General features: G+C 48.6%; 1 protein-coding gene across 1 annotated transcript in view; it reads left to right on the top strand.

The window, feature by feature from the left end:
* The window catches only part of LOC119172983 (uncharacterized), a 1299788-nt gene that overhangs the window by 87237 nt on the left and 1200293 nt on the right, over window positions 1-12258 (top strand). The window contains exon 4 of the mRNA XM_075893951.1: window positions 10278-10349. Within this exon, the coding sequence (XP_075750066.1) occupies window positions 10278-10349 (72 nt within the window). The remainder of the gene's footprint in view (window positions 1-10277; window positions 10350-12258) is intronic.

The raw sequence follows: 12258 nt of genomic DNA, 5'->3' as shown, positions 1-12258 counted from the left end.
TCTTCGCGTCGTCGACGACGCTGTCACGTTACCACCCCGTGCAACTGTTGTGATTCAGGTGGCGTGGGACGGAGTGATGCACGGTGAAGCAGTCGTAGAAAGCAATCACTCGCTTTTGCTGTCTTAGGGTGTCTGCGTAGCGAGAAGCCTTGTCGACCTTCGTGATGATCACTGCAACGTTTTTGTCACAAACTTCGGCTACAAGCACCGGCACATTTTTCCTGGAACTGTCATCGCCTACGCCGACCCAATCGCCAATGTCACAGAGTGTTTTGCTTCCGAGGCCATCGGCACTGCTGAAGCGCCTTTCAGCAGCGTCGACATCAATCCAACGCTTTCTGAAGTGAACAAGCAGCGTTTGAGCGAGCTGTTGCTGGAGTTCCACACATGCTTTGCACGTTCTTTAAAGATACGTCAAACACCGATAACGAAACACCGTATTATCACCCACGACGACGCACATCCCATACGGCAGCAGCCTTATCGTGTTTCGCCTACCAAACGGAACGCGATTCAAACGCAGGTTAAGGAAATGATTCAGGATGGCGTGATACAGCCTTCAAGCAGCCCTTGGTCATCACCAGTCGTTCTTGTGAAAAAGAAAGATGGCACGCTTCGCTTTTGTGTCGACTACAGAAAGTTGAACAATGTCACAAAGAAAGACGTGTACCCGTTGCCCAGAGTCGATGATTCTCTGGACAAGCTGCGACGCGCGAAGTATTTTTCGTCCGTCGACTTGAAGAGTGGTTATTGGCAAATAGAGGTCGATGAACGTGACCTGGAAAAGACCGCTTTTGTAACGCCCGATGGCCTTTATGAATTCAAAGTGCTCCCTTTCGGCCTTTGTTCCGCTCCAGCCACATTCCAGTGAATGATGGACACCGTCCTGGCAGACCTCAAGTGGAAAAGCTGTCCCGTCTACCTCGATGATGTCGTTGTATTTTCAGAAACGTTTGACGAACACCTTCGTCGCCTTCGGAATGTGCTCGAAGCCATTAGATCGGCCGATCTCACACTCAAGCCTGAGAAATATCATTTCGGTTACGAAGAATTAAAGTTTCTTGGTCACGTCGTGAGCGCCGTTGGTGTTCGGCCTCATTCTGACAAAACTGCGGCCGTCACCGCTTTTCCACGTCCAACTGACACTAAAAGTCTTCGACAATTTCTGGGTCTGTGCACTTATTACCGGCGCTTTATTGAAAATTTCTCTAACATTGCGGAGCCACCATTACGCCTCACGCCTGATGACACACCATTTGTCTGGGCTGACGAACAGCAGACTGCCTTTGCGGAACTACAGCACCGGCTCTCTTCCCCTCCCGTGCTCGGCCACTTCGATGAAGATGCTAACACTGAAGTACGCACTGATGCCAGCAATGTTGGTCTTGGAGGTATTTTGGTACAAAGGCAAGATGGCATTGAACGGGTGATAGCCTACGCAAGTCGCACACTGTCTCGCGCAGAATCTAACTATTCCACATCAGAGAAAGAATGTCTCGCGGTCATTTGGGCAATTACAAAGTTTAGGCCATATCTCTATGGAAGACCATTTAAAGTGGAGACTGACCATCATGCTTTGTGCTGGTGGACCAATCTACGAGACCCTTCAAAAAGATCAGCATGATGGAGTCTGCGCCTTCAGGAATTTGATGTCACCATCGTGTACAAGTCGGGCAAAAAGCACGAAGACGCCGACACGCTATCACGAGCACCTCTTTAATCCGCCAGTACTAGCGCAGAAGAGGACGGCGCCTTCGTGGCAACTGTCAGCGGACCGGATCTGATGCCGCATCAACAAAATGACGCCAATCTAAGAAGGATTATAGATCATTTAGAAGGTGGCACTGCGCCCATTCCTCGTCCGATGTCGCAAACGTTGCCATCATTTTGCCTACGGAATGGCGTCTTATACAAAAGGAACGCCAGTGCTGGTGACAGATCTCATTTTCTCGTCGTGCCTGAAGCCCTCCGCGATGATGTCTTATTAGCTTGCCACGACGAGCCCACATCTGGCCATCTGGGCTACTCGAGAACTATGGATCGGGTGCGAGAACTCTACTACTGGCCTAAAATGTCTGCCTGTGTCAAACGCTACGTGAAGGGATGCCATGAATGCCAGCGTCGCAAGACACCACATTTAAAGCATGCAGTCCATCTACAACCGATCGATCCACCATGTACACCGTTTGAACAATTAAGCATGGACCTCCTAGGCCCGTTTTCTTTGTCTTCTTCTGGCAGCAAATGGATTATTGTCGCGACCGATCATTTGACGCGTTACGCTGAGACGAAGGCGTTGCCACGAGGGACCGCATCTGAAGTTGCCAGTTTTTTGTATGCATCAAATTGTGCTACGGCATGGCGCCCCGTCACATGTCATCACTGATCGAGGGACATCATTCACAGCGAAACTCTTGGATGATATCTTCAGGTTGAGTTACACAACCCATCGAAAGACCAGTGCGTATCACCCTCAGAGTAATGGTTTAACAGAAAGGCTAAACAGAACGCTAGCTGACATGATCTTTATGTACGTGGATGTGCAGCACAAAACGTGGGACGACATACTGCCGTACGTAACATTTGCGTATAACACTGCAACGCAGGAAACTACACGCTTCACACCATTCCGGCTCGTTTATGGTCGAGATGTTAGAACTATGCTGGACGCCATGATTCCATATGAGGACATCGACAAGCTCGACCAATTACCCCCAACGTGAATGAGTACATTCAGCGCGCTGAGGAAGCACGTCATCTGGCCCGTGTGCACATCCGAACTCAACAGTGCGCAGATGCACGGTGGTGCAACACCCACCATGGAGAAGTTAATTATGAACCTGGTGACCAAGCTTGGGTTTGGACACCCATAAGTGGCGAGGTCTCAGTGAGAAACTCTTCAGGAAGTACTTTGAACCTTACAAAGTACTCAGACGTGTGAGCGACGTGAACTACGAAGTGGTTCCAGACGGAGGCTCGCCATCATCCCAGCGCAGGTTACCACGCCCAGAGACTGTACGCGTAGTCCGCCTAAAACCATACTTTACGTGGTGATGCCAATTTTCTTCTTGTGCCAGTGAACTTTTCATGTGAACAGTGAATGCGGTTTATTTCCGATTGTCGGGCCCAGGACGCATTTTCTCTCGTGCACTAATTTGTTTAATGTTTCTTTATGTTACCTACTTCGACCCACTGCTGTGCACACTTTTGTTTGAGCATCGGGTCGATGCTCTCTTGGGAGGAGGAGTAATGCCACCTGGTGCTCTGTGCCAGTGAACAGTGGGTCAGTTCTGTGTCGGTGAACGATGAAGACGAAGACGAGCAACCCGTGCCATTGAAGACGTCCTTCTTTGTCTCTGAGATTTTGGACAGACGCGTTCCTTTGTACGTTCGTTCGAGCTCTTAGCACGTGACAATATTTGGTTCTATGCTCCAGAGGAGTTCCGTAAACTTTCGAAGACTTCAGGGTAGAGTGGAGCAGTCTCTTTAACTTAGGAATTCTGGTGCGCGAGGCTGACTGTGGGGTTCTGAAGAAGATAACCACGTCCTGCACAACTGCACTGCCCATGACACGGCTTCAGCAGCTGCGAAGAACGAACGTGGTTGGACGTCCTTGAAGCATTTGAAGGTCGGACGTCATAGGTGCTGCATTTTCTGTCGTGGGCGCTGTATTCTGTGTCTTGACTGATACAGACGCATTGCTTCCAGCTTGCGTTTGCGTAAAACGAACTTTACGATACGAGGTATGTGTTACTGCATTTTACAAATGGTAGCGTTCAGTATGTTAAGTGGTTTGTTGTGGTGGTATAATCGCTGGTACGATTGTACATGATGCCTTGATATCTGGTACAAAAGACTTCCCTGACGTTTCCTTATACGAATAAGGCTAAGATGTTGCCTTGGTCTTTTATTTAGTTGGTGTCGTTTCTGACTACCATCCTCAAGCCGCAAATCTGCTTGTGATCTCATTTTAGTTCGTCGTTGTGCTTGATGTAACTGCCGTAATTTCCGGAGTTCTTTGAGTTTTTGACGACACTGCTGATGTTGCTGAATCTGATGAGGTGGTACTCCTTTAGTAACACGACCCCGCTTTTCTTTGATAGTTGATGTGACCAGTAAATAGTTGGTAGCCGTTGGGTTGTCGTGATTCTCGAAAGAAAACGAAGGTGCTGCACTATAATCGACAGGAAGGTCTTTGGGGGCTCTTGCAACGCCATTCCTAATAGACGCTTCTGACACAGTGCAGCGCATGAGAGTTGATTCTTCCAAGCCCACTGTGTTGGTTGAACTCTCAGGTAGCTGGGAGCTCGGCGGCGACATTGGCAAACGCATGATTTGGTTGGATGTTGCTTGGGATTGTTTTTCGGTCGGCGCAACTTTGGAGCTTGGCTGTCCTGATGCATGAATATGGATGGCAGGCCCTGAGCTTGACTGAGTATATTTGGAGTTCCTCAGCTCTATACCAACCATAGCGAGCGTGTGAGGCGTGTGGTGGGCGTAGTGAGTAACTGAAGAGCCAATTGATGGAAAACCAGGTGGTGGGCCAAGTGTACGAGGCGGGGAGTGCAGTGCACTGGATGGTTCGGTAACACGGGTCCTGTGGCGCAGTATTGATGTAAAGGTCGATTTTCGTGCTGTTGCAAAACACGGTGGAAGATTAATTCTTTGCGCACACAGATCTTGATGTCTTTCAGCGAGTGGATATTTGAATTGGTCTTGTCGGAGTAGAAAGAGCCAACTCAATTTCGGCGTTTTAGTGCTTGAGGACTGCTGGTGGTTGTGGCAACTGAGATCGACGGCCTTCAGATCACGGGTTATAAGCAAATATTCATCGTAATCATTAAATCCAACAATCACTTCTTAGATTTTTCGGTACGATTTGTCGTTTTCAAATAGGTGGGTGAGGTAAAATTGGAATGCCTCTCCGGTGACGTAGTCCATGAAGTTTGTGACCACCTCCTGGTCCGACCAGGATGAAGCGGTAGCGTGCAGCTCGAATAGGTTGAAGCAGTCCTGTACCGGTCCGTGTTCCACTGATCCAGTGTACTTGGGGATGTCGAAGTCAGCTGATGGTTCCGTCATGGTGCTGGTCGCCGTGTACTGCTAGGAGATGATTCGGTTGTCAATGTATGGTCAGGGTGTCTTGTGAGGAACTGCGTCGATGATTAGCGACTGATAAAGGGGCTGGAAGGTCTTCATTCTGTTGACTTGTGTGATGCTAGACACGGGAGACGTGGCGCGGCTAATATGCTATTTTTATACCATTGTCACTTCTTCCTTCCCAGCTTCTAACAACTATGGCTTCATACGTCCTATATATATTGTTAAGGCGTTTATTGGCCGGCAAGCAGGGAGCATACACAATGGCGACAGTCACGGCCAAGCACGGACTCCCAGCGCGAGCGGCGTCCTTGTTGGGTAGCTCCACTTGAAAGTACTCATAAGTTCGACCCATTTCAGAGTTCAGAGGCTTCGCTACAATTACCCCGGGGTCGAAGAGGGAGCCGCCTGGTGAACTAACAGCTTGTTGCTATGAGCGGGTCATAATAAGCCTTCAGGTGCTCCACGTTGACGATGTCGCGCCCCCGGTGGCGCATGTCCGAAGATAGTTCGACGGGTTCGATCAGATAGTTAACCGGAGATGTGCGCTCGATGACACGGTAGGGGTCTTCGTTTTTCGGAAGTAGTTTGAAAGAAAGGCCAGCTACAACGGTCGGGATAAAGAGCCATACAAGCGCACCAGGAAGGAACGTGGGCTCAGAAGTGGTGGAGCCATCACGAATACTCATCTGCCGCTCTTGCTCATGTGTGGTAAAAGCCTTTGCAAGCTCGCGACACTCTTCAGCAAGCCTGGCTGTCTCAGAAATAGGTGCACACTCAGATAAATCTGGTGTGTACGGCAGTATCGTGTCCATGGTGTGCGACGGGTATCTTCCGCACAGCAAGTAAAAATGTGAAAAACTGGTCGTGCTCTGAGGGGCGGTGTTGTTGGCGTAGGTGACAAAGGGCAGTATATCATCCCAATTAGTGTGGTTGGTGGCGACGTACATCGAAAGCATGTCGCCGAGCGTGCGGTTAAAGCGTTCGGTGAGGCCATTCGTCTGCGGGTGGTAAACAGTAGTTTCGCGGTGGACAGAATGGCACTCCGTCAGAAGGGCTTCGACGACTTCCGACAAGAAGACATGGCGTCGATCACTAACAAGCCCTTGGGGTGGTCCGTAGCGCAGTATGAATTGATGCAGCAGGAAGGACGCAACATCGCCCGAAGTAGCCGCTGGAATAGCGGTGGTTTCGGCGTATCGCGCTTCATGGTCTACGGCAACGAAGGCCCAGCGCTTACCAGCCGATGTCAGAGGAAGTGGTCCATACAAATCGATGCATACGTGTTCAAAAGGACGGTCAGGGCAAGGTAACGGTTGCAGACCGCCATGCGACACGTGTGCTGACGATTTGTGGTGTTGGCAGCGATGCACGAGCGAATGAACTGCTGCACGTAGTGGTACATGCCGTGGCAGAAGTAGCGTTGCCGCATGTGATGGTAAATTTTGGATACCCCAGAGTGCGTACATTGCGGATATGAATGGAAAGATTCACATATCTCCAACCGCAGACAGCGGGGTATGACGAATAACCACTGCCGGTCATCGGAGTTATATTTGCGTCGGTGTAGGAGACCGTCACGGATGGCAAAATGGTGAGCTCGACGACGCAGGGCACGCATGGATGGTGTTGCGGATGGAGCAGAGAGGAAGTCGATCAGTGGGGCGATACAATTACCCTTTCGCTGTTCGGTAGCAAGGATGTCAACATTGATGGCAGATACAGCTATTGAGGTTGCTGAGCAGGGCACGTCGTCTTGAGGTAGAGGGGAGTGCGAGAGGGCATCGGCGTCAGCATGCTGACGTCCATAGCAGTACAGCACACGGATGTCGTGGTCTTCTAAGCGAAAAGCCCAACGGGTGAGGCGGCCTGAGGGATCCTTAAATGATGAAAGCCAGCATAGTGCATGATGGTCGGTGATAACATCGAATGGGCGACCATATAAATAAGTTCGAAACTTTTTAGGGCCCAGACGATCGCCAGGCACTCTTTCTCTGCGACGGTGTAGTTTGTCTCGGTTCTCGTGAGCGTATGGCTTGCATATGCTACGACATATTCAGGTAATATGGCTTTGCATTGCGCCAGGACAACGCCGAGGCCTACACCGCTGGCATCCGTGTGCACCGCCGTTGTGGCTGTAGGGTCGTAGTGGCGTAGATTGGGAGGCGACGTCAACAAATGGCGATGGTTTGGGAACACGTCGTCTACTCCGATGACCATGAGTTGAGGCGTCCGTTATTTCCAAGGAGCTTCGTCAGCTGTGATATGATCGTGGCAAAGTTTCGTATGAAGTGTCGGAAGTATGAGCACAGGCCCACAAAACTACGCAGTTCTTTGAGAGATGCAGGTTTTGGGAATTCAGCCACGGCCTGAATCTTGGCAGGATCAGGAAGAATGCCGTCCTTGGACATGAAGTTCCCTAGGATGGTGAGTTGCAGTGCTGCAAAGCGGCACTTTTTCAGATTTAGTTGCAAGCCGGCATTGCTCACACGTGCGAAAAGATGCGTGGTGATATCCGAAGCGAAGAGAATGACATCGTCGAGGTAACACAAGCACGTGTACCATTTCAAGTTGCGGAGAACACTGTTCATCGTGCGTTCAAAGGTCGCAGGTGCATTACATAGACCAAATGGCATGACGTTGAATTCGTGCAAGCCGTCTGGTGGGACGCAGACGGTCTTCGGTCGAGCGTCGTCAGCCATGGGTACTTGCAAGTACCCCGAGCGCAGATCGAGAGAAGAAAAAAATCCACTCCATGAAGGCTGTCAATTGCGTCATCGATGCGTGGCAGTGGATAAACGTCATTGCGAGTGATCTTATTGAGCCGTCTGTAGTCCAAACATAACCGCACAGAACCGTCTTTCTTCGCAACAAGAACAACAGGAGACGCCCATGGACTGTCCGAGGGCCGAATAACGTCGCGTCTGAGCATATCATAAACCTGCTCAATAATTACCCAACGTTCAGCAGGCGACACGCGATATGGACGGTGCCGTAAAGGTAGATGGGCACCAGTGTCGATACGATGCGTAATAGCGGACGTGCGACCGATAGAACTACGCCCGACATCGAAAGAAGAACGATATTCTTGCAACAGGTCCAGAAGCTCGGAACGCTGTACCACCGTAAGGTCGTCAGCTATGGATGGGCCCAATACATCAGCAGATGACGGATCAGAAGTGGAAACAGCATTGATGGTACGCGACTTAGGACAACGCGTGCCATCGCGTACATCCAGGACTAGTGCGCCGTCGACTGGTTCCACTCTGCCGAGACATTACCCTCGATGCAAGGTAACAGTGTACGGGGATGCGATGGTTACATAAATAGTGGCGTTGCCCTGGCTGACCTGCATGGTCATTATAGGTACTAGCAACCCTTTTCGGCTACAAGCACGGTCGGATAGTGAAACGAGTGTAATTGTGTCGGAGAGACCGGCACAGTGGACAGACACAGCCATCGTCGAGTTTTGAGGCAGTGTTGTATCGTCGTTGATTAGAATCCTGCTCAGTGTAGAGGGACTGTCTTCTTGCGTCAAATGCGAGAAAGGTGAGAGTTCAATTTCAGCGGTGGCACAATGGCTGACGGCGTCATGGCGGGAGAGAAAGTCCCATCCCAGGATGACGTCATGGGAGCATGCCGGAATGATGAAGAACTGGGTGACATACAGAACGTCTTGTATGACAACGCGAGCTGTGCACGCTGCTGTAGGATGAATAGGATGCAAACTAGCAGTATGGAGGGACAACCCGGAAAGTGGCGTCGTCACTTTTGGAAGGAAGCAGCAGAGTTTTTTGTCCATAACTGATACGGCAGCTCCAGTGTCAATAAGAGCCGTTGCACAAACACTGTCCACAAGCACGTCAATGACGTTCGAGGGGCTGTTCTGTGGGCTTTCACACTGCAATAGCGTCGCAGTCTTTGCTTCGAGGAATGCGACAACTAGCTTTCCCGCTCATGAGCAGCTGGACTTGGCCGCATGGGGGACAGAGAACGACGTCGTGGGGACGGCAACCTTCGAGGAGATGGACCTGGGTGAGACGGTGGTGGCATAGACGGCGGTTCTTCGTGATAAGGATGGCTGAGCTGGCCAGCAACAGGCGAAGAAATTGGAGGCAGCTGTACGCGATGGCAATAATGGGCTACGTGACCGGCGTAATCACAGGCAAAGCAGATGGACCGGTTGTTGGGTGTGCGCCATCTGTACACCGGGGTAGGGCTCACCCACGGTGTCACCCATGTCGCAAGGGCCGATGGACGGAACGGCAGCTGCATGGTGGGCTGAAGATGAGGCTGAGGGGTTACGTCAACATACGTACGGGCATACCCGCTGCAAAGGAAGAAAGTCGAGTGGCAGCTTCAGCGTAGGTCAGACGGGCGGGTGCTGGAACGACTTGAGGCGACCTGGCAACCACTTGGGCGTAACTCAGGGTTTGGAGATCTCAATATCAGGGGATCTCAAAATTTTGGTTTTGCCATTCCATAGACGGCTAGTTTTCCATCGCTGTCAATCAATAAATCATATACATATCTCTGACTTTCCGCTTGATGGTCCTTGTCGCCATGTCGCCCTCAATGACAGTCACATATTAACTGGTGAGGCTCCTAGTTTTTCTCCACTTTGTGTGCACGCTCCTTCTATACAAATACCATTCATCATATACAAGTAGCATAATCTAGCAAACATTCTAAGATCTAAAAGAGAGGTAGCTACTTACTAAATTCATTGAGGACGCACGACCCACGTCTTAAGGAGTTTCGCCCCTTCAAGAGACTTGGACACATTGGGGTGCATAGTCTCTATTTTAGGAGCTAGTCTCACTGCCTTACGAGAAAAAAACTGTGTGCGAGAATGGTGATGTGGCTGTCCACTCGAAATGCTCTATTGTAGACCACACTCGTAGGCCCCAGTGGCGATGGTGCTTTGCATGACTTCGTCGTACTTGAGTGAGAGCACAAAAAAGTGTGGTACGTATTGCTGTGGATACAAACGCTTTAAATGTAAATTAAAGAAGCATTTATGCTCTTCAGAACTTTAGCCGTACTTGGGCCAGATGGCTAATGTGTTAAATAGTTACAACAAATAATGTTCGGCAAAGTCGTAATAAAACATATTCGCTTGCATCAAAATGCATTTGGCTTAGCAACACTTATTCAATCGCCCGTATTTTTTACAGGAACCTACGCACGGAGCAGCATCGCCTGAGCCACTGCCGTATCCCGAGTATCCGGTGTTTCCTGGCCCAAGGGTGAGAAATATGTTTGTTTTGATTTTATTTAGGTTTTTTATGACTACTATATGTTAAACAATCAGTAAAACAGATAAAATGCTGTGGTTATGCTTCAGATTATTTCGAAAAAAAAAGTGTCAAGTGACCCTTCGAACCGAAGGTAACAGAGGCGTTGCAAAAGGCTATTTAGCGCGGATAGTCCACCAGCGATAGATCATATGGAGTGGGTAGGTGGTTAAACTTTATTTTCTTTTTGAAATTGAATGGGCAAATGCCAATAGAGACGGTGGGATACATGGTAGATCTACGTAATTCTCTTGGTACATCCCAAGACGACCTACTAGACGTCGGGTTTTAGGCTTCTTAAAGGAGCCCGTCACTCTTCGTCATTATCTAAGGCTGGTCGCAGGGACGGCAAAATGAAATTGCTAACTCTTAAGCGGCGATGACTACATTGGTTACGGCTGTGGCAATCGTTTTATAGTAAATGTGTGAACTTGTGACCAAGGTAGAGCAAGGTATGTTGCTAACGACATGTATTGAACCCTCCGCGTAGTACTTATGTAGTGCCTTGGCCTCAGTATGCTTCGTTAGTATGGCTGTAGCTCGTTGCTTCTCTGAAGCCACTATACAATGTTTGATGTACCGTTCAACGTATCGCCTTTAACGACCGAAGGCCAAATTTTTTTCGCCATTGTGGTTGCAACCAAGAAGATATTATAGGAACATTCGGAGAATAAATTATTGCCTTTTTTCGAAGTCAAACTGGAACAGTGCGTACAGGAGAATGATGAAATATTTGACTTGTTGATAATTACAATTATTTACAAAAACTTGGAAGAAACAGCAGATTACTCACTTTTCTTTCTTGAAGTGTATAATTAAGTATCCTGGTATTAAGGTATAAGATGTTGACATAGACAGCGCTATATATTTCACCCCCCGCCCACGGTGAAATTAAGATTTGCCTTTGTTGCAGAGTTACAATTACAGAAAGAGGACGGATATGTGGAGAGGTGACGAAGAGAAAAAAGAGCGAGATTCGGCAGTTTGTCTTTGGAGTACTTTGTGCCAGCGCGGATATATTGTTATAGGAGGCGGAAAGCTTAACGCCTCAAACGGTAGTGGCTGCAGATGTTATCAAAGGTTTCGTATTGATTTCAGCGTACGGCCGCCTTGAAGGGCTATCCTGGTAGTGAAGGCAGAATACACACATTTCAATTCTGTATAAAACGCACACAGCAAGAATATCAATGGTTAATAATCTGCAAAATAAACTCAACGCATGGTGAAAATTGAACATAGTCGGGAAGAGCATTCCACATTTGAATAGTTTCGACAGAGACAAAGCTGTATTTATACGAATCAGTATGGTGATTAGAAGCAGGCATGTTGAACACATGGTAATGTCTTTCAGACGTTAACTTGGCAACGGCGATGTAGTTTCTGACTAAATAAAATTGTAAGCGGTGAAAGAGAGTAAATAACTTAAATGATTCAACGAGACGATGAGACGTGTGAGTACTAGAGTGAAGGCTATGAAGATGAGAGCTAAGTGATAATGCCTCTTGTAGCGACGATATAAGGCGTACTGCCTTCTTCGGGGCACATTCTACGGGAATGTGAGATATTTTATGAGGATTCCATACAACAGAGTTCGTGCAATATTAGAGTATGGCTAACATTTCAATAGTTGGGAGTCTTGCTTTCACTAGGGTCACACGTAGAGTAGGTTTTAGGTAGCCCATTTCTTTAATGACACGGTTGACATGACCTCAACGTGATGTTACAAAGCAAGACCTTTAGTAGAAAGATATAAAAATAGATAGATAGATAGATAGATAGATAGATAAATGGATAGATAGATGGATAGATAGATAGATATAGATAGATAGATATGCTCAGTCACCGAAGTTTGCTATAAAAT

Source organism: Rhipicephalus microplus, chromosome 4 (genome assembly GCF_043290135.1).
Source record: "Rhipicephalus microplus isolate Deutch F79 chromosome 4, USDA_Rmic, whole genome shotgun sequence".
Taxonomy (NCBI): domain Eukaryota; kingdom Metazoa; phylum Arthropoda; class Arachnida; order Ixodida; family Ixodidae; genus Rhipicephalus; species Rhipicephalus microplus.
Note: the sequence above shows the minus strand (reverse complement) of the source record. Positions and strands in the feature narration are given on the sequence as shown.